The sequence below is a fragment of the Hypanus sabinus genome, chromosome 29 (genome assembly GCF_030144855.1).
Source record: "Hypanus sabinus isolate sHypSab1 chromosome 29, sHypSab1.hap1, whole genome shotgun sequence".
In the NCBI taxonomy this organism is placed as follows: Eukaryota; Metazoa; Chordata; class Chondrichthyes; order Myliobatiformes; family Dasyatidae; genus Hypanus; species Hypanus sabinus.
This window is the reverse complement of record NC_082734.1, coordinates 11,524,820-11,549,960: the sequence shown is the minus strand read 5'-3', so window position 1 is coordinate 11,549,960 and position 25,141 is coordinate 11,524,820. Positions and strand designations below refer to the sequence as shown.

The following is a 25,141-nucleotide window of genomic DNA, read 5'->3' as shown; positions in this document are numbered from 1 at the left end:
CTCATCCACTTCCTCAACTTGCCCTGTGTACTCGCAGATCAGTTTCTTCTGCAGCTTTCTGAATTGTCTCTAGTTTATAATGCCTCCTCTCATTCATAAGATCAAAATTTAACACCTCTGCATCTCCTTAAAGTCTCTTACTGTCTTCCTACACTCCACAAAGGCTCCTAAGCTTTATCATCTCCAAATTAGGATATTATGCTCTATAATCAATAAGAATAGAACAGTGATCCTCAGCCCCAAAAAGTATCTTACTCTACTTATCTGTTTGTCAAAAGCCATGCTAATACAATCTACTTCATTGCAAGGTAGCTTGATGAATAGCCTTTCATATAGTTGTTCAAAGCTCAAGACATAGGAGTAAAATTAGGTCATTTGGCCCAATGAGATAGCTCTGCTATCCCTCTCAGTCCCATTCTCCTGCCTTTTCCCTATAACTTCTGACACCTTTACCAATAAAGAACCTATCAACCTCTGTTTAAGTATACCCAATGACCTGGTCTCCACAGCCATGTATGGCAATGAACTTCACAGATTCACTACTAAAGAAATTCCTCCTCAGCTCTGTTCTAAAGGGACATCCTTCTGTTCTGAGGTTGTACTCTCTGGTGCTGGACTCCCCCCACTATAGGTCACAACCTCGCCATACCCACTCTACCTCCACCTTTCAATATTTGATAGATTTCAGTGACATCTCCTTCATTCTTCTAAACCTCAAATGTGTCATTTGCTTCTATGAGAAAACTTTCTTATTGGGTTCTTACATGGGAATTATACCTAGTTTGTTGCTGAATCATCTCCATTTTTAAAGGCATCTGATTGTTAAAATATGGAGTTCTTTGCCAAGTTTTGCCTAATTTTACCCAGACCACATTTGTACTTGCCCCATTCAAACTGGCCCTCTTCTAATTGCCTATGGCTCTGTGTATCCTTTACCTATTCTAAAACGGTTTCTTTTCTGTTTATAAACAAAAGATTCTGCAGATGCTGGAACTGGGACTCTGCTACCAGATAGCATCTTCACCTTGGATTGTTCAGTTCATGATTCCTTTATCTTTTCATGCCTCTCACTAATCTACCTCCTGGCACTCTTCCCTCCTCGATTCAATGCCCCAGACAATTCTTCCAGTTGAGGCAACACCTCACCTGCAAATCTTTATTGGCTGTCTAATGTATCTGGTACTCTTGATGCAGCCTCCTCTACATTGGTGAGACCTGACGTAGATTGGGGAACCACTTTGTCGAGCACCTTCGATCCATCTGCAAAAAGCAGGATTTGTGGTGGCTAACCATTTTAGTTCCAGACCCCATTCTCATTCCGAAATGTTGGTCCGTGGCCTCCTCTAATGCCATGATGAGCCTACTGTCAGATTGGAGGAGCAGCACCTTCTAGGTAGCTGCCAACCACGAACATTGATTTCTCCAAATTCCAGTAGTTTTCCCTATTCTCCAATTTCCTACTTTGGATCTCCTGTTACCTCTTCTCTTCTATTCATCGGCCTATCACCTCTCTGCCCCTGCAGTTCTGCCATTGTACATTCTGTTCTCTTGTGAAATTCCTTCTCCAGTCCTTTGCCTTTTCTACCTATCACCTTCCTTAGCTTCTAACTTCATCTCCTCCCCACCTGGCTTCACCTATCACCTTCTTGGCCTGAAACATCAACTGTTGATTCATTTCCATAGGTGTGCCCGACCTGCTGAGTTCCTCCAGCATTTTGTGTGTGTTGCTCTTGTATGCTGTTTGATATTCTCTAGATTTGGCCCCCATATATACTTACTCTTGAATGAGTCCAGCAATGCTGCGTTCATCTTTGGGTCAGAAACAGACTGATCAAGAAAGTTCTGAATGCTCTTTAAAGAACTCCTCTCCCTTGTAAATGTTATTAAGATCTAACTTGTGTCGTTGTAAGCAACCCAGTTTCTTTGGGTTGATTTCAACTACACAAGAGGGGAAGTTTCTTCACCCAGAGGTTCATGCGAGTGTGGAATGAGCTGTCAGTGCCAGTGGCGCATGCAAGCTCGATTTCAGCGTTTCAGAGAAGTTTGGATAGGTACATGGATGGTGGGGGTATGGAGAGCTGGTGATGGGAGTAGGCAGTTAAATGGTTTGGCACAGACTAGATGGGCCGAAGGGCCTGTTTCTGTGCTGTACTTTTCTATGACTCTATCACTCTATTCACTACTTTGTGGATTTTGTACACCCATGTAAGTTTTCAGTAGATTAGCTCAATATCTTTCCCACGTTGGCAGTTTATAGAATAGTCACGGTAGTGCTATCAAACACTGGCTATTCATAATTATTAGCAGATTCTGGCCTTGATTGTTCTGATGCTGTTATATCCAGTGCTGCAGTATTCTTGATCAATACTGTGACCAGTTCCCACCTTGTCCTTCTCGGTGTGAAATTTGTTGGCTGATACTAATGCCAGGGTAACCCATACAAACTTTGGCACTGAGCCACATAGAATATCAGTGATGAATATCAGAGAAACATGATGTAAACATGAAGGTAAACAATATGGTGGATGTGTTCCGCTTGAGAGGTAACACCTATGGAAGGAGAAACAGTTCCACATTTAATGTCTGTGACCCTTTGTCAGAACGTTGTGACAAAGGAATCAGACCTGAAATATTAATTTGGTTCTTTTTTATCCAGCATTTTCTGTTTCAACTGTGAGCAATTACAAACTCCAGGGAGTGCCCATCTTGCACAACCTCCCACAGTCCCAGAACACATCCTACACAATCAAGAAAGCTCACCAACGCCTCGACTTCATGAGGAGGCTGAAGAGAGCTGGACTGCGCACGTCAGGCTTTCTAAAGACGCACAGTAGAGAGAATCCGAACATGCTTCTTCACCGCTTGAAAACTCACTGCGGTGGACAGGAAGTCAGAACTGCCCGATTCATCACTGGCACCAGCTTACCCTCCACCAAGGGCGAATATACAGAACGGTGCTGGGAAATCCACCCACCCTGCTCATGAAATGCTTGTCCCACTCCCATCAGGGAGGAGGCTATGTAGTATCCACATCAGGACCACCAGACTCAAAAACAGTTACTTTCCCCAACCAGTAAGGCTGATCAACACCTCCACCCACTAACACACCCCACCACTACTTTATCATCTCCTTTCAGTCACCGTGCCTGTGCCTTTATGTACATACAATCAATGTATATATGTACTTATATTTATTGTATTTTTTTTATTATTGTGTTCTTTATCTTGTTTTTTTTTGCTGTATCAGACCCAGAGTAACAATTATTCCATCCTCCATATTTATGTACTGGAATTGACATTAAACGATCTTGAATCTTCACTCTGGTGAGGAATTTGAGTTGAAGGTGAGGTGTAACTAACCCTTTAAGAGTAATGAAGGAGACATCTAGTTGGAGCACTTAGAGCAGGAGAAAGAAATGGTGAAAGATAGGAGGGTACTGCTGGTGCTGTAATTGTACGTTCAGAGGTTGTAAGACTTCCTGCTATTAATTGCTCTTGCCGATTTCAGATATGACGTGGAGTTGTTCCAGAGGATCGAGCACCTGATTGGGAAGAAGCTCCCAGCATTTCCCACGGAAGAGGAAGAGGTCATGATGTTGGTGGAACGCGTGTCGGAGGCACAGAGGATCGCGCGACTGGTATGTGGGGCACCGGGTTTAATATGGGGGAGATGGGTATTCGATTTCCTTAAAATTACTATGAGTCCTCTAGAGTAACAACCATTGATCCAACAGGAGATTCTGAAACTTCAGTATTTGAATGGTGTATGAGCACATTTTACTGAGATTCGGGTACTGACCTACAGTAAACTGGCGATGATGAATTTGCTAATGAGTGGAACTTGGAGGTCAGTCGGTACTAGTGGCAAGCTGCTCTTTGTGAAGTACCTCCTCTGTCCTCACTACCTTTGTACCGACCCTTCGACCTGCATTCGGTGGAAGAGCATAGTATTGTTATCTGAGGGAGGGTGGTTGGCTGTAACCGGAACGAGACTTCCCTGCCCATCTCTGACCCGGAGCCAGTTCTTAGGACTTGCAAGTCCTCTCCTGCTTGTTTCACTGTTCTCCCACCTCTGGTTGTGTCTTCCACATTCTTTATCCAATGTGTACGCAGGGATTGTGATAGAGAGCTCAAACATCAGTCAATCCTGAATGTTCAGACTTTTTTAAAGAGGAATTTGAACAGGTCCATGGATGGGAGGGGTATAGAGGGCTATGGTCCAGGGGCAAGTCAATGGGAGTAGCATGGACTAGAAGGGCCTATTTCTGTGCTGTAGTGTTCTATAACCATATAACCATATAACAATCACAGCACGGAAACAGGCCATCTTGGCCCTCCTAGTCCGTGCCGAACTCTTAATCTCACCTAGTCCCACCTACCCGCACTCAGCCCATAACCCTCCATTCCTTTCCTGTACACCCTCGTCAACATTCTTCGTAACTTCTTCAAAAAATTCAAAAAGGTTTGTCAAACATGACCTTCCATGCACAAATCCATGCTGGCTACTCCTAATCAGATCCTGTCTATCCAGATAATTATAAATACTATCTCTAAGAATACTTTTCATTAATTTACCTACCACTGATGTCAAACTGACAGGTCTATAATTGCTAGGCTTACTTCTAGAACCCTTTTTAAACAATGGAACCACATGAGCAATACGCCAATCGAAATCATTCAAAATCTCTCCCATCTCCCTCGGCTCCACACATAGCTGACCACCCTGATTCTCTAAGGGACCAATTTTATCCCTCACTATCCTCTTGCTTCTATGACTTGTGTCGCTTTAGTAATCTGTGGGGCAAACTCTTCGGTGTATGTCCAAGTAAAGAGGATTTTTCATGGTTGATTGTGCTGCAACTGACTTTGTCCTGTTTACCCAATTTGTTGTGTTCGTACTGGGTGCCAGGGTAAACGACCAATAGGTTTTTTTGTTTCTTTCTTTGTTTCGCTGTAACAGTGATGGTACTTAGTCAGCCGTCTGGGACTCGGCCACAGTGGATCTGTAGCCACATGTAGGCCGGGCTGACAGGTTGCCCCAAAGACCATCCTTGATCCTGATTCGGTTTTTGATGACAGTCTAACTGCTCCACGTTATTAATAAGTTAACTTGGGGCACCGCGGTAGTGAAGTAGTTAGCCTGGCGCTGTTACAACTGTGGGTGCTCGGAGTTCAATTCTGGCACCATCTGTAACGAGTTTGTACGTTTTCCCCGTGACCGCGTGGGTTTCCTCCCACAGTCCAAAGATGTACCGGTTAGTAGGTTAATTAGTCATTGTAAGATGTCCTGTGATTGGGCTAGTGTTAAACGGGTAGGTTGCTGGGAGGTGCGTCTGGAAGGGCCTGTATCTCCCAATATGGAAAAAGACAAATTAGTATTGCTGCAGCCTCGCAGCATTGGCGACTCAGGTTCACTCCAACCTCTATCTGTGTGGAGCTTGCATGCTCTACTTTTGAACCCTCCCCCAATGGTTTTGCCCCAGATGCTCTAATTTCGTCCCACATCCTCTCAAAGCCATGGGTGTTAGTGTTTGAATTGGTTGCTCTGTTGCCCCTAATGTCCAGGTTAAACCGGGAGGGCGGTGGGAGCAGCGTAAGGTGGGATTTGTGTTCGGTGGTGGACTGAGAGGCTTGTTTCTGTGTTGTATAGCTTGAGCTGACATGGGGTTTGAACCCGCCTCTGTGGGTTGTTAGGCCACTTGCAACGCGTGTCATTTCATCTTGCGTGCAGATGACCTGTCCAATGTGCACTCAATAGCTAATTTAATGCAAATATCTAAACAGCCGCAAACGGGGAAATCTGCATGTGCAGGAAGTCCGAACAACACACACAAACTACTGGAGGAGCTCAGCAGGCCAGGCAGCGTCTATAGAAACAAGTACAGTCGGCGTTTTGCAAAGTACAGCCCACTGAGTTCCTCCAGCATTTTGTGTGTTTATCTAATCAGCCAGTCTTGCCGCAGCAACTCATTCCTTAAAGGAACGTAGACATGGTGTAGAGGTTCAGTTGTTGTTCAGACCAAACATCAGAACAGGGGAAGAAATGTGATCTAAGTGACTTTGATCATGGAATGATTGTTGGTGCCAGATGGGATGGTTTGAGTATCTCAGAATCTGCTGATCTCCTGGGATTTTCATGCAAAACAGAGTCTAGAACTTAAAGAGGTGTGAAAACCAAAAACAAAAGGTCCAGTGAGTGGGTAAAGACGCCTTCTTAATGAGGAAGCTCAGAGGAGAACAGCCAGACTGGTTCAAGCTGACAGTAACTCAAATAACTGTGTAACAACAGTGGTGTGCAGAAGAGCATCTCTGAATGCACAACATGTTGAGCCTTGAAATGGACGGGCTAGCAGCAGAAGATCACACCCGGTTCCACTCCTGTACTAATAAGGTGGCCACTGAGCGTAGCTACCAAGGATCCTGACCCGAGTCACTGTTCAGTGTCTCCTGACACGTAACTGTGTGAAGGAATGGAAATGGTTAAATACTTTGAGTGCCAAAGTGACTGGTCATGGGTGTCTGATGGAGAATGAACATGGAGCTGAACCCCCCGTCACCTCAGAATCTTACGTGTGCTGAACAAGAGGCGATGTTGTCTGCATGAATGCTGGAAGGCGTTCAGAATGTACAGGCGTTGTGTAATTAGTGCCAGCAAGCACGATAACTTGGGTGAAGTCATCGTCATCCTTCAGCAGAAACTCTGGTATTCAGTACTTGTCCCAGCAGAATCCACGCCAGGAGTTTTGTTGCCAGCTTACGTAACTTGCGCTGGGCTGCAGACCAGGCTAGATTGAGTTAGCAAGACAAACAGACTTTGGGGAGCAGCAATGTGGACCACTGAGTTCAATCTGTTTACGCACTTTCCTGCCTTCCCAACTGCTCCAAAAAACAATTCTCGGTTTTCCATTTGCTGGAAGAGTTCAACTTGGGGCACAGTGCGGACATGGTAATTCAATCGTAGCTCTGGGGTTATTGACATCTTAACCAAAAATAAAAACAGGCTGGTGAATTGTATATCGACCAAGACATTTCTCTTCCTGTAGAGTCCAGAATTGGAGCTTATTGCATCATCTCAGTCTGTGAATAGAATGGTTGTGGTGTGGTAATTAATGTTGCTTATTTTGTCAGGTAATTTTCTAATTTTAACTCTTAACAGCCCCTGAACTGTTCCAGCAAACCACTTATTTCAGGCATTGAGGGATGAGCAATATTGCCAATGATGCCTACCTACCACCTGGGAATGTATACAGTTCATCCATCAGCTCCTGAACCAGCATGGATAACTTCACTCACCTCAACTCTGAACAGATTCCACAACCTACACACTAACTTTCAAACACTCTACAGCACATTTTCTCAGTATTATTTGTTTTAGTGTATTTACACAGTTTGTGTTTTGCACAACAATTGTCTATCATAGTCAGAATCATAGAACACTACAGCACAGGCCCTCCAGCCCTTCTAGACCGTGCCGAGCTACTAATTTGTCTAGTTTCATCGACTCACGCCTGAACCATAGCCTTCTGTTCCCCTCCCATCCATGTGACAATCCAAATTTCTCTTAGCCATTGAAATCGAACCGGCATCCACGGCTTCCGCTGGCAGCTCGTTCCTAGTTCCCACCACCCTCTGAGTGAAGGAAGTTCCCCCTCATGTTCCCCTTCACCCTTAACCCATGACCTCTCATTCTAATCTCACCCATTCTCAGTGGAAAAAGCCTGCTTGCAAATACCCTATTTAAAGCCCCTCGTAATTTGGTATACCGCTATCAAATCGCCCCCTCATTCTCCTGTCCTGTAGGGAATAAAGTCCTAACCCACTCAACCTTTCCTGATAACTCAGGTTCTCAAATCCTGGTAACATCCTTGTAAATATTCTCTGCACTCTTTCAATCTTATTAATATCTTTCCTGTTTTTTTTAAAAAATGCTATTGGAGATAAGTTGCCCATTTTAGATAAAGACCGCAAACAATCTTTTTTAGTGATAGGAAATGTATTTATGTATTAAGGCAATGAATATGTGAGGAAAACCAAGTGTGTGTGTATTTTTCTATGATGTCCCATGAGACCCAGGCTGATCTATATATACCATCAGAGGAGGTAGGCTTGGTACACTGTGTGCTGTATGAGCAGGAATGGTTCAAACCTTGTTTATACAATTCATACTTGTGACCGTGTAGAATGTTTTTAATTAAATCTCATCACTGGCAAAATTAGTTGTTTAGAATGTTGTCAGAATTAATTGCCTTTCTGGGAACCGTCTCCAAAGTTGATTCACATTTGGATGCAGAATGACAAGTGAGTGGGCAGGGAGGTGATTTATTTTCTTGCGTGGGACTGCTTGTTTCTAAGATGCCTAACTATCTGAATTTTACGATCCTGCCCCCCCCCCCCCCCCAACTCCCAAAGACCATGAGAAGGGCTTTTCAGGCTCGGTAAAACGCTTTGTGAGAGAGACGCTTTGCAGCTTGGGGTGTCGGAGTTCAATTTCAATGTCCTCCCTGTGGAATACGTGGGTTTTCTATGAGTGCTCCTGTTTCATCCCACATTCCAATAGTAATCAGTTTTACAATTACTGCCATATGTTGTGAAGTTTATTACCTTTGCTGCAGCCGTACAATACAATATATTAATGTTTTATATGTCTACTGTAATTCAGCTTTTTTTCTATCATGTTTTGCATTGTGCTGCTGCCTCAGAGGCAACTAATTCACGGCATATGCTGGTGATAATAAACCTGATTCTGCTAGTAGGTTAATTGGTCATTGTAAATTGTCCTGCGATTAGGCTAGGGTTCAATAGATGGGCTGCTGAGTGGTGCTACTCGTTGGCTGGAAGGGCCTGTTCTTGTGCTGTATCCCTAAATAGGGTGGCACGGTACCGGAGCAGTTAGCACAACGCTTTGCAGTACAGGCAACCTGGGTTCAATTCCCTCCGCTGCCTGTAAGGAGTTTGTGAGTTCTCCCTGTGACTGTGTGGGTTTCCTCCCACAGTCTGAAGACGCAGCAGTTGGTCGGTTAATTGGTCATTGTAAATGCCCCGTGATTAGGCTGGGGTTGAATTGGAGGTGGTGCGGCGTGAAATGCCAGTGGGATCTATTCCGTGCTGTATCTCAATAATTAATAAATGTATATAAATACTGACAAATTGCACAACGGGTCTCTCTCCTGTTACTTGCTTACTGCCTATTATACCATTCCCGTTTACATCACCGGTGAAGGTCCTCTGTCTCTGTCTGCCTATGCCTACGGAAGGGTCTTTCATTGCTGTTTCCATAACAATTTTGTTTTACCAGTCAGGGTTGTTAGCCTTGAGCTGAATCCCTCCCCAAAACTGGAGGACTGGCCGAACACTCTCAGTCTGGCCTCTGCCTTATGGTCACAAAGCCCTGACATTGCCCTCAGGGTCATCCATACCCTATGACAAAGCTGTGGCCCTCTCGGAGATGTCTCCTGGTTCTTACAGACGTCAACAGGAGTTTGGGCACAGATGTTCTGCTTGCACACAAGCAACAGTTCAGTCTTTCTAAGCATCAAATACAAATATACAAACGGGCTCATTTGAATTCAATCTGAGTGTGAGGTTTTTGTTTCCAAGGCAACCTCCTGCCCTTATCCAAACTATACACGAGGACCTCACTTGTACTTAGACTTACCGAGGGAAAAGAATGTGCTAATGAAATTGATGCTTAAACTTCAACCATCGTTTCCTTGCAACAGCCTACCCATTATAATCAATCTCACCACCTTTCAGCTTCCTGCCTAATATAATGCTACTCTCTCCTTGCCCCCTCTCTTTAAAGTCAAAGTTCAAAGTAAATTTATTATCAAATTAGGTATACGTCACCATATACTACTCTGAGATTTGTTTTCTTTGCAGTTACTCACAGTAGAACAAAGAAATATAATAGAAACATACTAGATCTATTAGAGAACGAGATGGCAGGTGGCAGAATTTTGTGTGGGGAAAGATTTTACATCTGGTGATTATAATGCCATTAGTTTCAAGGTAATTATGGAAATAAATGGGTCGGTTCCTCGAGTTGAGATTCTGAATTGGAGAAAGCCCAATTTTGATGGTGTCAGAAAAGATCTGGCAGGTGTAGATTGGGACAGATTGTTTACTGACAAATGTGAGTGAAGGCCTTTAAAAGTGAAACTTCGAGAGTACGAAGTTTGTATGTTCCTGTCAAAAAGGCAAGGATAAAAGGTTTAGGGAATCTTGGTGTTTTGATAGATATTGAGGTCCTGGTTAAGAAAAAGAAGTGCATAACAGGTATAGGCAAGTAGGAACAAATGAAGTACTTAAGTTTAAGAAATGCAAGAGAACACTGAAGAAGGAAATCAGGAGGGGTAAAAGAAGGCATAAGGTTGCTCTGGCAGACAAGGTGAAGGAGAATCCTGATATATCTACAGATATATCAAGAGTAAAAGGATTTCAAGGGACAAAATTGGTCCTCTGGAAGATCAGAGTGGTAATCTGTGCATGGAACTGAAAGAGATGGGGAAGATCTTAAATGGATTTTTTGCATCTGTAGTTATTCGGGAGACGGGCAGAGTCTATAGTGAGGCAAAGCAGCAGTGAGCTCATGGACCCTAGATAGATTTCAGTGGAGGAGGTGTTTGCTGTCTTGAGGCAAAGTAGGGTAGATAAATCCCCAGGCCCTGATAAGGTGTTCCCTCAGACCTTGTGGAAGGCTAGTGTAGAAATTGCATGGGCCCTAGCAGAGATATTTAAAACATCCTCAGCTATGGTGGAGGTGCTGGAGGAATAGAGGATAGTTAATGTTGTCCGGTTGGTTAAGAGGGGCTCTAAGAATAAGCCAAGAAATGATAGGCTGGTGAGCTTGACATTGATAGTGAGAAAAATATTCAAAGGCATTCTAAGGGATTGTATATCTAAGTGTGTGGACAGATCGGAACTGATTAGGGATAGTCAGCATGGCTTTGTGTGTGGTAAGCCATGTCTAACCAACCTTAGTTTTATTTTTGAAGTTACCAGGAAAGCTGGTGAAGGTAAGGCAGTGGATGTTGACTACATGAACAAAGCCTTGACAAGGTCCTGCGTGGGAGGTTGGTTAAGAAAGTTCAGTTGCTTGGCATTCAAAATGAGGTGGTATAGTGGATAAGACATTGGCTTCTCAGGAGAAGCCAGAGAGTGGTTGCCAGATTGAGGGGGCATTAATAGGGTAAATGTAAGCAGGCTTTTTCCACTGTGGTGAGTCTACAACTAGAGGTCATGGGTTAAGGGTGAAAGGTGAAATGCTTAAGGAGAGGGTGGAATGAGCTGGTACTGCAAGTGGTGAATACAGTTTTGATTTCAACATTTCAGAGAAATTTGGATAAGTACATGGATGGCTATAGAGGGTGACGGTAACTCGCGCAGGTCAATGGAATTAGGGAGATTAATGATTCAGCAAGGACTAGAAGGGCCAAAGGGTCTCTTTCCGTTTCTCTAGTGTTTGATGAGTCTATGATTCTGATTACGATAGAGAAAGACGGAGAAACAATTGATGTACAAAAGAAGACAAACTGCATATACACAGAAACAAATGATAACATTGAGAACGTGAGTTGTAGAGTCCTTGAAAGTGAGTCTGTAGATTGTGGAATCAGTTCAGATTTGAGTTGAGGTGAGTGCAAGTCAAGTCAAGTCACTTACTGTCATTTTAACCATAACTGCTGGTACAGTACACAGTAAAAATGAGACAATGTTTTTTCAGGACCATGGTGTTACATGACACAGTACAAAAACTAGACTGAACTACGTAAAGAAACAATACAGAAAAAAACTACACTAGACTACAGACCTACCCAGGACTGCATAAAGTGCACAAAACAGTGCAGGCATTACAATAAATAATAAACAGGACAATAGGGCAGTAAGGTGTCAGTCCAGGCTCTGGGTATTGAGGAGTCCGATAGCTTGGGGGAAGAAACTGTTACATAATCTGGTCGTGAGAGTCCGAATGCTTCGGAGCCTTTTTGCAGACGGCAGGAGGGAGAAGAGTTTGTGTGAGGGGTGCGTGGGGTCCTTCATAATGCTGTTTGCTTTGAGGATGCAGCGTGTGGTGTAAATATCCGTAATGGCGGGAAGGGAGACCCCGATGATCTTCTCAGCTGACCTCACTATCCGCTGCAGGGTCTTGCAATCGGAGATGGTGCAATTCCCGAACCAGGCAGTGATGCAGCTGCTCAGGATGCTCTCAATACAACCCCTGTAGAATGTGTTGAGGATGGGGGGGGGGGGGGGGTGAGAGATGGACTCTCCCCAGCCTTCGCAGAAAGTAGAGACACTGCTGGGCAATTATCCATGCTGGTTCCACTTCAATGGCAGCAGTGAGAAGAATGCATGGCCTGGATGGTGGGGGTCCAAACGAGGAGAGGAGAGTGAGATAGATTGTTGCTGATGGCTTAGCTTGGATTATGGCACTGTCATAGCAGTAGCAATGAAACACTTGAATGCTTAGCTGGAGCTGTTAAGAGTCAAAAATTACCTGACAAAATAGTAATTATTGAGCCACTCTGCGAGCAGACGGAAATGATGTCATAGCTCTGATTCTGGAGACTGCGGGAATGAAGATGTCTTGGTTGATAAAGAATTCATCAGCATGTTTTGCTGGTTAAGATATTAATAACCTGGTGCCAGAGTCAGATTACATAACGGATCCAACAGTGAACGAAGGTTAGTGTTGTGGCTTGGCCTCGTTTGCTACCATAGAGAAACCTCGGGGCTGGGGAGGGCTGTGTGGGTGCAGATGAGGAGACTGCCAGCTTTCATCGCATCCGTTGGGATGATTAGGCTCTGTCATGTGGGCGGTCTGCCAGCTCGTGAGCTGTCACTGATGGTCTGCAGTGATGGCTGAAGCTCCGCACTGCTCCCCAGCCCTCACGGGCGATCTCCGTGCCAGTGGAGAGCAGGTTCTGGCACAGCAAAACACACCTGTCTCCCCCTTTCCAGAGCAGCCATTTGTCCCATATTAACTCCAGTGCAGGTCCTATTTTCATAAGACTATAACACATTGTAGAATTAGGCCATTCAGCCCATTTAGTCAGCTACTTCATTCAATCCTGTCTCATTGATTTTACTTCTCATCCCCATTCTTCTGCCTTCTCCCCATAACCTTTAATACCCTTACTAATCAAGAAACTTTCATCCTCCTGTTTAAATATACCTAATGGCATGTCCACCACGGCTATTTGTGGCAATGAATTCCACGGATTTACCATCCTCTGCCTAAAGAAATTCCTCCTTATCTCTGTTCTAAAGAGATGTCCTTGTATTCTGAGGCTGTTCCCTCTGGCCCTAGACTCCCCCATCCTTTTTCTCTGTGCCCCTACAACTTATTCTTTCTCGAATGCCCTTTAGTTCTCCAGAGATTCATGTTTTTGCCATTGAGGGGTGATTTGTAGCCAATCTCCATGTAAATGGAACTCGGTGCTGTGGTGGAGAAAGCAAATAAGCTTTTCAGATAGCACCCGAGGTCAGGATCAAACCAGTTCTCAGTGACCACTTCGTTAGGCACAGGGGTGGAACCTAGTGTGGTCTGCTGCTGTAGCCCATTCTCTTCAAGATTCAGCATGTTGTGCATTCAGAGATGCTCTTCTGCACACCACTGTTGTAACACATTAGAGTTACTGTCAGCTTGATCCAGTCTGGCCATTCTCCTCTGACCTCTCTCACTAATGAGGCCCTTTCGCCCACAGAACTGCAGTTCACTGGGTTTTGTTTTTCACACCATAAACTCTAGAGACTGCTGTGTGTGAAAATCCCAGGAGATCAGCAGTTTCTGAGATACTCAAACCACTCCGTCTGTGACCAGCAATCATTCCACGGTCAAAGTCATTGAGATCACATTTCCTCCCCCATCTGAAGTTTGGACAGAGCAGCAGCTGAACCACTTAACCATGACTGCATGCTTTTATGCATAGAGTTGCTGTCTCCTGATTGGCTGATTAAGTAATTGCATTAATGCACAGTTGTACCTAATAAAGTGGCCACTGAGTGTATATCTTTGGAACTGATCGGCAGCAGCACATCCTGTGTGCAAGTTCTCGAACTCTTAGGATCAGTAGCACTGAAATGCTTTGGTGTTCTGTGGGGTAGCAGAGTAGCCCAAGTGGCATCCATTTTGTCTCTCGCCGATGGAATCGTGGGTAGGATACAGGCTGCTCAGGGACTTATCACAGTACTGTTTGACATTGGGATCACTGATTGCATTAGCGACCAAGTGCTGTTATAACAGCCGATGTTAATGCTTTTTTACAGGAGCTCAGAGAACGGGGGGATAAGAGGAAGCGGCCGCAGGAAGACGATGACGATACCGAACAGTCGCTGGGCATCAGGAAAAAAGTGGCAGGCGGCAGAGTGAGGAAAAAGCATCGCTGAGTTTCCTTAACCGTGGACAGTCTGCTAAAATAGCAAACAGATTGGCTGTGATATTTATATTTTGTTTGCTGGCCACAGCTAAAATCAGCCAGTGCTTGGTTCGATCTGTTCACTTGGATCTCCTGCGAAGACTTCACCGTTGCCAGATGAAGTCATACCGTTTGCTGTCGCGCACAGCTGTTCCTGGCAAACCAGCCAATGTTCTGTCTCTATCGCATTTCTTGCAGGGGATAAAACCTTGTAAGATTGTGTTTTTATTTCAAAGAGAATTTCCACTTGTAAAGTATAATTTGAGATGTTCAAAGTAAATTTATTATCAAAGTACGTGTGTCATCACGTACAACCCTGAGATTTATTTTCTTGCGGGTACACTCAATAGACCCAATAAACGTGATGGAATCAATGAAAGAGCGCTCCAACAGGGTAGAAGAATTAACTAAATATTCTACAGTAAAAGAAAAAAATCCCTTTTAGTGCCACTGCTTCTTTCAGTAGTTCTTACAGTTGGCATGTGCCAGATGTAATGATAGTCTGTAATTAGGGTTAGCCTTTTTTTTTTCAGATTTTGATCCCTTAATGGCAAATTTCCTTCCTTTCACTGCAGCCTCTGGGTTCCTTAAGGTTGTTATAACTGGGGGGTGGTAGTGGGGATAAGCTCCCACTGTCTAATAAATGCTCCTAGTGGCGTGTCTCAAATAGCCTCTAACAACCAAGGCCAGCTCTTGGCCTCCATGCGGCTTAGCCGGAACCATTTCTACTGACGGGAAGGGGCAAAAGTGAGTTACTGGCGCCTTAAAACCAGTCGCTTTGGGCAAATGGGGCTTGTCAGCTGTGGCTGGCAGCTCATCTAGGAGAAGGAAAACTCTGATCCCAAGCTGCCTCTGCCTTGCGGCTGTATCCACTCAAGGGAGGCTTCGGGAGCAAACCACGAGGGAAAAGTCCAGAGCTGGAGTCACTAAGGCACTCAAGGCCAAACTCTATTGATCTGTGCCGTTCCCTTTGGATTCACCGGCTGCGTGGACAACAGCTTGCTCCATATCATACTGTCCTGGCAGCTGGGACACAACATCCATGGTCGCCCCTGACCAAGGGAGGCTCTCAAACCTCTGACGGCTCTCCTTTCACTCTCCCTTGTGGCTCAGCTTTCAGTTTTGCCTTGCAGCCATTTGGAGCTCTCATCTCGGATCCACTCCCTTTTTCACAGCCAAGTCTACGAAGGACAACGGGCATCCTTCAGTCCCCCCCTTAGCTGTCCCACTTGGACAGTTTATTACAGAGGACCAGGGAAAGGGATACAGTGCATAATTTCAGCTGTATCTACAAGGGTAATGCTGGAGGTGATTGGAGCTATTCGCTGAATTGCCAAAGCTGGGTTAAATTTGACCATCTGCTTTCCTTTGGTACAATTATGACATTTTGTCTTCAATTCTTCGCTGTGTGCTCCTCCTGTGCCAAGACGAGGCCACCCCCAGGCTGGAGGAGCAACACCTTGTATTCCATCTGGATAGCCTCCAACCTGATGGCATGAATATCGATTTTTGTTCTCCCCCTTCTGGTAAATATTTCCCCCCTCCTCCCCTCTTCCACACTCCGCCTTTTACCTCTTCTCAGCTGCCCTTGTGTCGCCTCCTCCTCCCCTTTCTCCTGATCCACTCTCCTCTCCTATCAGATTCCTTTTTCTCCAGCCCTTGAACGTTCCCATCCACCTTGCTTCATCTATCACCTTCTAGCTTTCCTCCTTCCCCTCCCGACCACCTTTTAATTGTGTTTCCCCTTCCTTTGCATTCCTGAAGACTGTCTAGGCCAGAAACCTCGACTGTTCATTCACTTCCTTAGAAGCAGCCTGACCTGCTGAGTTCCTCCAGCATTTTGTGTGTGTTGCTTTGGCAGAGGTTTTTGGTGAGTCCATTCTCCAAGCCTCTCAGCTACTCACCGCCCCCGCCCCATCGGAGGCTAGAGAACCAGCACTGCTATCGATGGGCTTGCAGGGCCTCCGGATTTCTGGTTGCCTAGACTCACAGTCTCACCAGTGATCCAGTCCTTGCAATCTGATGGAAGAGGTTTGATTGGAGTCGATTCACAAACTTGGCTTCAGTGATGGTTGGTAAAACGATTTGTTGTCACTGTACGGAAGTACAGTGGAAAACTTTGGTTGTTTTCTCGAGTGGCAGAGGCTGGGGAGAGACCCAAGTTGAAAGGTGTAAATAGGATAGAACATAGAAATCTACAGCACATGACAGGCCCTTCGGCCCACAATGTTGGGCCGACTATGTATCCTACTCTAGCATTTCCCTAGTGCATAACACTTTATCTAAGTAAAAAAAAAACTTGTCTATAACACCCCCCCTTGTACCTACTTCCAAACACCTTAAAATCATGCCCCCCTTGTGCTAGCCATTTCAGCCCTGGTAAAAAGCCTCTGGCTATCCACATGATCAATGCCTCATCATCTTGTACACCTCTATCAGGTCACCTCTCATCCTCTGTTGCTCGAAGGAGAAAAGGCCGAGTTCACTCAACCTATTCTCATAAGGCACACTCTCCAATCCAATTCCTGGAGAGAAGTGACGAGATGAATAGTCTGAATCTTTTTCTCAAGGTCAAAAAGAACTAGAGAATATTCATGGAAGGAGAGAGGAGGAGGGAAGTTTAAAGATGCCGCGGCAAATTGTCTTTTAACAAGGTGCCTGATCAGGCTGCCAGGATGGTGGTGGAAACAAATACGATAGAGATGTTTAAAAGGCTTTTAGATAGGTACAAGAATACACAGGGACTAGTGGGATTGGTTTAGTTTGGCACAGACATTGTGGGGCGAGGAACAACTCTGAAACCTGGGAACAGCTTGTTTTTATTTCTGGCGACTGGGCCTCTGTTCTGTTCTCCCACACTCCTCCATCTCTCACCGTCAGCCGATCTATTTATTTCATTTACTCGTTTACCCGCCCTCGTTCTTCTAAACTCCAGCACGTATGGGCCCGGAGCCATCAAATATTCCTAATAGTGAGCACTGGTAACCTCATCTCTAACCTTCCACCAGCCTCCCTCCGATAGAACCATCTGTGACCATCGCACAAAAATGGTTATCCTCAGACCGAGCCTGATTCACCCCATCCACTGGACAGGTGGATCCGATGTACCCTGTCCCCAACCACCAATAACTCCAGCTCCTGGGAATCTAAGGGGAAGTTTAAGGAAAACTTCTACCACCCCTACTACTTGCCTCAACCACTGCTGTCGGGAATAATTCCCCACACTAGCCACCCTGAATGAAGGTTTTCTTGGTAAGTGATCATCTTGTATTTGTGCCTTTTCCACCATATCTGCTCTATGCCTGCATCGGAAAACTAGTTTAAAGGCCCTTTCGGCCTTCTGTTCCCTGAAGAACTCCCCCCGTTGGGTGTTCCTTATTGGCTACCATCTCAATGCTAAGATCCTCATAATAGTTCGAATATAAGAGATGCAAGAAGGAAACATGAGGAAATCTGCAGATGCTGGAAATTCAAGCAACACACACAAAATGCTGGTGGAACACAGCCAGCCAGGCCTGATGAAGGGTCTCGGCCCAAAACGTCGACAGTGTTTCTCCCCATCGATGTTGCCTGGCCTGCTGTGTTCCACCAGATGTAAGAAGGGTCATCTTCCATGAGATACAACATGGAATGGGGTCTTCAAGCCACACCACCCAGTAATGACAGAACAATTTACAATGACCAGTCAACTAACCGACCTGCGATGGGAGCTGAATCCTGTGTGGCTGGTACTGTAAAGAGTGCTAACCACTTCGCTACGTTAAATGTAAAGTGACTTTGACAGAGCATAGATGAGATGAATTCTCGTGGTACCAACCACTGTTATTGAGACACAACTCAAACATGATTAGTTTTGTTAACTTTTATTGTTATATTCATAAAATACAGACATCAAACTACAGGATTTCTGCTTAACTAAAGTAGGAAAATACAATGCAAAGAACGCAAGTGCATTAATTTCAGCTTGTGCAGTGATACTAATTCTGAACATTACGAAACACATAACCAAAGACACCACTGGTCTCCCCTAAACCCTGGGAACAGATACCATGTTGTGAGGGTGTGTTTTATCCCTCTGAGTATTGTTGGAATTTTTTCTCCCAAATTAAGGAAGCTGTTTATCCTCTTTGTACAAATCTATTTCATCCTCTTAAAAACTGATGCAAATGTTAGAAACCTGTGTCAACTTAGGGCAGACTAATACTAATCTCCTTGTTTTCTAGGATTCTTTACTCTCTAACAAATGAACTGAATGGATGTCACTTGTTGACCCTCAGGTCAGTTTTTTTTTCCTGAGAGAGTAGCTCTGTAAACAATTTAATTCCTGCAAAACTTTTTACATTAGCACAGAAATAATTGAAGAGCAGCCAAAGAGCTTGTTTTAAAATAATGCTCCCATTCTTGTCCAGTGCTGTTCTGCCCCACATAGCCAATTTACAGCGTCAGTCTAAACAAATAATTTACAAAACTTAAAACGCCTTAAGTTTCAACTATGTACAACTGTACAGTCAGTATTTGGGCTTGTTGGAGAGAGGATGACCATGTGTCTTTTGATGTTTAAATTATAATACATTTGTGCCTTAAGACGGAAGTAAACATTGGTGCTTAAACTCTAAAAAGGACACAGTAGGAGACCCAGCTTATTCCATGCTGAAGAAAAGTACACTACTTCAGTTAGTTTACACGATATTGCACATAACCTCGACCCTGGAAAATGTCCCGTGTGATGTTATTATACATAAATTTGGCATGCTAATACTACACAGTTTGCTCGTATATAAACCGTTTGGCTGCGATTGTAACGAGGTTATCCGGTTCCCTTGAAGCAGCCAAAATATGCTTATGTAAGTATTTGGTCTAGTACTGTCGAGCAGCAGTACATCAGGAGTGTTTGCCTCCCTCAGGCCTGGTGTCTACTGGGTAACCCACTACCTCATCACATGCACAATTATATCACACAGAATGCAAACACACTGATTTAAATTTTCCATGTTTTCATGCACTTGATTTTTCTCAGCCTTGTGCGTTGGTATGCAAGGATAAACCCTCACTTGCTCTTGGCTATTCAATCTCTACCGCTCGGTGTTTATGGCAAGCTTAATGTTAGCCGAGCTGGAAATTGTTTTGTTTTTAAACTGAATAAAGGGTAGGGAAAAGTCAATAACCTGTCTGCTAGATTTGTTGAGGCGAAGGATATTTTAGTTGGCTGCAGAGCATTCCTTCATCAGGCATTCAGTGTTGGCAGCAGTGAGCGTACACAATGGCTCTGCCCTCACGAGCACGCCTCCTTATAAACCACAGGCACGTTTCCATCTCCAACATCAACTGCACTGTGGCCTTGGTGAGGAAAAGGGCTAAATTCAGAACAATGAAAAGCCCATTTGCTGCCAGCAGCTAATTTGTCTGGGCAAATACTTCACTCTGGCCAGCTTAGAACATCTTGGCGTTAGAAACAGATAGCGTGCAATGCCTTTCTGGTATGCAACCTTCTGGGTCTGTAATCTTGGGGGAATTGGGATGCTGATATTTCATGAAAGCCTTTCACAACACACTTATTTCAAAGGTGACATACATTCAGTAGAAATAGCAGCTTGTACATACTTTATGGTAAAATTGGCAAAGGAATGGGTGTGCTTGGGGGGTGGTATGGGGAAGACCATAATTTAGTCACCAGAGATTTGGAAAATCTGTTCAGTTTTGAGATTCAAAGCAGGCCATGAGTGGTAGTGTGGAAGATTGGATTGGGTCATTGGTAAGCAAAACATTATCTCGTCCCAGTTCCAGACGGCAGTGAGGACCCCTTAAGTCAAAGGTTCTTAACAGGCAAAAGTTGTGACCAGCAGAACTAGATTCAAATACCCTGATGGAAACTACGCAAGTATTTGTTCAGCATTCCAATTAACATGGTCCAATCCATTGTATAAACATTATGTGTGATATAAAGTACTGTGATATTGCTGATGTTTGGGCTCGAGTTTATTTATAATAATTTCCGAAGTATTGTTGGTAGGCAGTTTGGAATCCAATCCTGTTGGCCAGGTAGTCACAGGGATAGAAGGACTCACATAGTTCTCGACGACGCTTGTAAGGTGTCTTGTAATAATACTCACGGTGCCTAGAATGAAGACAGGTTCATGTTAAGTGTGGTGCTGTATTTTGATTTGTGAAGAGTGGAATGTTTGGGGGTTACGAAGGAGGGATATTGGATTTGAGTTCGGAGACTGCGATGAACAAGTTTGTTCACCTATACATCAGCCACGCTGTTGTAAACCTTGCTTCATTATGCTAGTGAGAAATTTTGGAACATTTCTTTGAACTCCCACTTTGATTCCCAGGAGTTGTTGGTGGTTGGGAACAGGGTTCAATGGATTCACCTGTCCAATGGTGAACTTCTCACCTCACCCCCACCCCCTGCCCAGAGAGTGAAGAGTGCTTGGACACGTTGGGGGCATTTAAGAAACTCTTCGATAGGCACATAGATGATAGGAAAATGGAGAGCTTATGTAGGAGGGAAGGGTTGGATTCTTGTTAGAGTTGGTCAAATGGTTGCCACAACATTGTGGGCTGAACGGCCTACACACTGTAGTGTTCTATGCTTAAATCCTTAAACCCACCCTATCCCTCGGGTACTCCTCGGCCCCAGACTATTCCCTTACATCTTACGTTCTGGCATTCCCTTTGCTCCACCCCCCGCACCCTGAAAGCCCCCGGACCTTTTGATCAAACACCAGCAGATAGTCAAACTTTCGGTCACCTCTGCCATCCTACATCTAACGGGGAATCCCCCGGGGTTGGGTTTGCACCATTAGTGCTGCAGCTGGTGGCTGATCTGCTGCTCTCCAGTTCCAGAAACCCAGGTTCAATTCTGACCTTCCCCACAGTCTGTGTGGAGTTTGCAGGCACCCTCTTTGACTGCGTAGCTTCCACCAGGTGCTTCAGTTTCCTCCTATATCCCAGAGAAATGCAGGGCGGAGATACAGCGCTCTAATAGGTCCTTTCAGCCCAATTTCACCCAGTGAAAACATATGTCTTTGGAATGTGGGAGGAAACCAGAGCACCCGGAGGAAACCCACACACTCATGGAGACAACGTACAAACTTCTTAGACAGTAGCAGGAATTGAACCTGGGTCACTGGCATTGGAATACCAATATGCTAACCACTATGCTATTGTGCCAGTTGGTTAATTGGCCATTGAAGATTGCCCCGTGAGTGGAGGCGAGTGGTGAGATTAATATAGGCCTCTGTTAGTCTTGATAGACCATGGATTTGCACCTTGTAAAGTTTCCACGGCACAAGCCTGGGCAAGGTTTTTTTTTAATGGGAGACCGGCAGTCGCCCATGCTGCAAGCCTCCCCTGTCCATGCCACCGATGTTGTCCAAGGGAAGGGCACTAGGACCCATACAGCTTGGTACCGGTGTTGTCACAGAGCAATGTGTGGTTAAGTGCCTTGCTCAAGGACATACACACAGCCTCAGCCAAGGCTCGGACTAGCAACCTTCTAGTCTAGCAACTAGACTAACATGGCGTTAATGTAAGTGGGTGGTAATTGGAATGAAGGGTCCTGTTTCTGTCATGTGGAGCAGCGATCCAGAGCTGCTGAAGAAAGATGATTGAAAAAGAATATTAAATTCCATGTGTCTGACCTTTCATAATATTCACGGATTGATCTTCTGGGCCTCTTTACAACAGAGTTGGCTTTCTTCTTCTCGAGGAAGGGACCTAGAACAAAGAAGAAGAGTAATTGAGATGACCAGTCAATGATGGAATATCAGAAAGCTGCTCTGATGATGTCCATAGGGAAAAATCTAAGTTTGAAACAAATTTATTACCTAAGAGCGTAAAATGCTTATAAGAAGTATTCACTGCCCCTTGGAAGTTTTCATGTTTTATTGTCTTACAACATTGAAAGACAGGAGTTAATTTGGCTTTTTTTTTGACACTGATCAGCAGAAAAAGACTCTTTGTGTCAAAGTGAAAACATCTGTACAGTGATCTAAATTAACTACAATTAAAAAGCATAATTGTTTGCATAAGTATTCATCCCTTTTATTATGACACACTGAATCATCACTGATGCAGCCAATTGGCTTTATAAGTCATATAATTAGTTAAATGGAGATCACCTGTCAGTCAAGGTGTTCCAATTGCTTGTGGTAAGAACACACCTGTGTCTGGAAGGTCCAACTGCTGGTGAGTCAGTATCCTGGCAAAAACTACACAAAGCAACTCCGTGAAAAGGTTATTGAAAAGCACGAGTCAGGAGATGGATACAAGAAAATTTCCAAGTCACTGAAGTACAATTAAGTCAGTTACCAAGAAATGGAAAGAATATGGCACAGCTGTAAATCTGCCTAGAGCAGGCAGTCCTCAAAAACTGAGTGACCGTGGAAAGAAGGGGACTAGAGACCTAATGACAACTCTGGAGGAGTGCCAAGCTTCATGGAAGAGACTGTGCATACAGCAACTGTTGTGCGGGTGGTTCACCAGTGGAAGGCTTGTGAAGGTAGAGGGTAAAATGAATGCAGCAAAATACAGGGAAAACCTGATGCAGTCTGCAAGAGAAATGTGACTTGGGAGAAGATTTGTTTTCCAGCAAGACAGTGACCCCAAGCATAAAGGCAAAGCTGCACAGGAATGGCTTAAAAACAATTCAGTTAATATCCTGGATTGGCCAAGTTCGAGCCCAGACCTCAATCCAATTGAGAACTTGTGGCTGGACTTGAAAAGGGCTGTTCACTCACGACCCCCATGCAATCTGACAGAGCGTGAGTAACTTTGTAAAGAAGAATGTGGAAAAATCACAGTCTAAGCTGATGGAGACCTATCCACACAGACTCAAGGCTGTAATTACTACTGAATACTGTACTGGAGGGGGGGGGGGTGAGTAATTATCCAATCAATTATTGTGGTTAATAATTGTAATATATTTAGACCAATTTGAAGAAGTTTTTACTTTGACACGAAAGTCTTTTCTGTTGATCAGTGTCAAAAAAGCCACATTAAATCCATTGTGATTTAATGTTGTAAAACAATATAACACAAAAACTTCCGGGGGGGGGGGAGGAGAGAATACTTCTTGTGGACATTGTAAACGTCACAGTTGGATTCCGATGTTCTTGATCCAAGGTTTTTTCCATAGTCAGGAAGGAAGCAGAAAACTTGTTATTTCGTGATTGTTTTGTCAGGAGTCGATAGGACAAAGGGAAGTTGAGCAAGCGGTGATAGAGGTTGAGAGAGAGAGAGAGAGAGAGAGGGAGGAAAAGAAAGAAAAAGAAAGAAAGAAAAACACAAATCTAGCACAGAACAGCTATTTTTGCACCCACAGAGGTGAGGAAAATTCCATTCAAAATTTTAAGAATTAACCAATTAGAAAGCCGTTATTCAAATACCGCCGTACCAAGTTAACCTATGAGAAAGCAATTATTCAAATAATGCAGAACAAAGAAGTTTATAGGGCTTTCCAAAGTTATTCTTTGTATATCCACTAGAACAGGAGTTTCCAACCTGGGGTCCACAGACCCCTCGGTTAACGGCAGGCGTTCTTGACATGAAAACCCCTGCACTAAAGCGTATTAAACTCTTGTTATGTTTATAACAACTATTAAAAATACAAGCAGATAATTAATTGTTAAACTGCAAAGAAAATTACAATTAAATAGTCTTTGAATGAAACAGTTGGATCCAGCATTACCATATACTACCCATTTTCTTGCGGGCATTTACAGTAGAACAAAGAAATACAATAGAAACAATGAAAAGCTGCACAGTAAGAAAGACTGACGATGTGCAAAAGATGACACACTATGCATATATTAAAAAGGCAAAGAAAAATAATATTGAGGCCGAGTTGTGGGGCTCTGGAAAGTGAGTTGAGACTGCAGGTTGTGGAGTGAGTTTGGTGTTGAGTTGAATGAAGCTGTCCACACTGGTTCAGGAGCCTAATAGTTGAAGGGTAGTAACTGTTCCTGAACTTGGTGGTGTGGGACCTGGGTTCCCAACGGCAGCAACACGGAGAGGGCATAGTGTGGATGGTGGGGGTCTCTGGTGATGGATGTTGGCAGTACTTCTTGTAGACATGCTCAGTGGTGGGGAGGGATTTTTCTGTGATGGAATGGGCTTCCTTCCTTCCTTGCTCAATCCCTTTGTGTTCTCTGTTTAACAATAGGGAGCATTTTCCTCTGCTGTGACTTGAACACTCTTGGAGCCTGATGTTCCTTTCACAAGTTGGATGCAGAGTTGGGGGAGAGGTTGGACTGCAGCCAGGTCATGTAGTTGGGCCTGGTCCTGGAGCTGGAAGTCATGGCTGGTCCAGACTCCTCTCCTGGGACAGGGGACTCTGGTCACCAGGACAGACTGTAGCCAAGAGTCCGCCACACCATCTGGCAGTGCACTTGTGCTTGGGTGATCAGACTAGCCCATAAACATGATATTATCACCCTCCTCTCCATTCCCTTCCTTCTCAAGTTACTGATCAAGGCTCCCCTTTTGTTGGCGTTCCTTCCTTCCAATGTTTTTGTGTCTTCGATGGCTGCCAAGACTCCAACAGCTGGGAGCCAGATGCTGATTCTCAGACCTGAACCAGACGCTGGTTGAAGCCTGATCCTGGACTTTGGACCTAAAGGATGTTTGTTTTAAAACCTGCTTTTAGTAATCCAGTGACTGAAGAGACATTCTTCGGTCTTAAGTTGCCAGGACTCTGAGTGAAAATGTACGTCGTCCCA

General features: G+C 44.4%; 2 protein-coding genes across 22 annotated transcripts in view; one reads left to right on the top strand and one right to left on the bottom strand.

The window, feature by feature from the left end:
- Positions 1 to 14,737, top strand: part of ddx47 (DEAD (Asp-Glu-Ala-Asp) box polypeptide 47) — a 65,207-nt gene extending 50,470 nt beyond the window's left edge. For 2 of the 3 annotated variants that reach the window (XM_059953625.1, XM_059953622.1), the window contains exons 12-13: positions 3,509 to 3,638; positions 14,269 to 14,737. In XM_059953625.1, the coding sequence (XP_059809608.1) occupies positions 3,509 to 3,638; positions 14,269 to 14,388 (250 nt within the window). In that variant the 3' untranslated portion in view covers positions 14,389 to 14,737. Of the gene's footprint in view, positions 1 to 3,508; positions 3,639 to 7,156; positions 8,514 to 14,268 lie in introns of those variants that run through there. The other variant, XM_059953623.1, reaches the window with a different exon arrangement.
- Positions 14,738 to 18,264: 3,527 nt separating this feature from the next.
- Positions 18,265 to 25,141, bottom strand: part of LOC132382976 (protein starmaker-like) — a 110,063-nt gene continuing 103,186 nt past the window's right edge. For all 19 annotated transcript variants that reach the window (XM_059953606.1, XM_059953611.1, XM_059953600.1 and 16 more), the window contains 2 exons: positions 22,064 to 22,139; positions 18,265 to 20,532 (listed from right to left, as the gene is read on the bottom strand). In XM_059953606.1, coding sequence (XP_059809589.1) covers positions 20,394 to 20,532; positions 22,064 to 22,139 — 215 coding nt within the window. In that variant the 3' untranslated portion in view covers positions 18,265 to 20,393. The remainder of the gene's footprint in view (positions 20,533 to 22,063; positions 22,140 to 25,141) is intronic.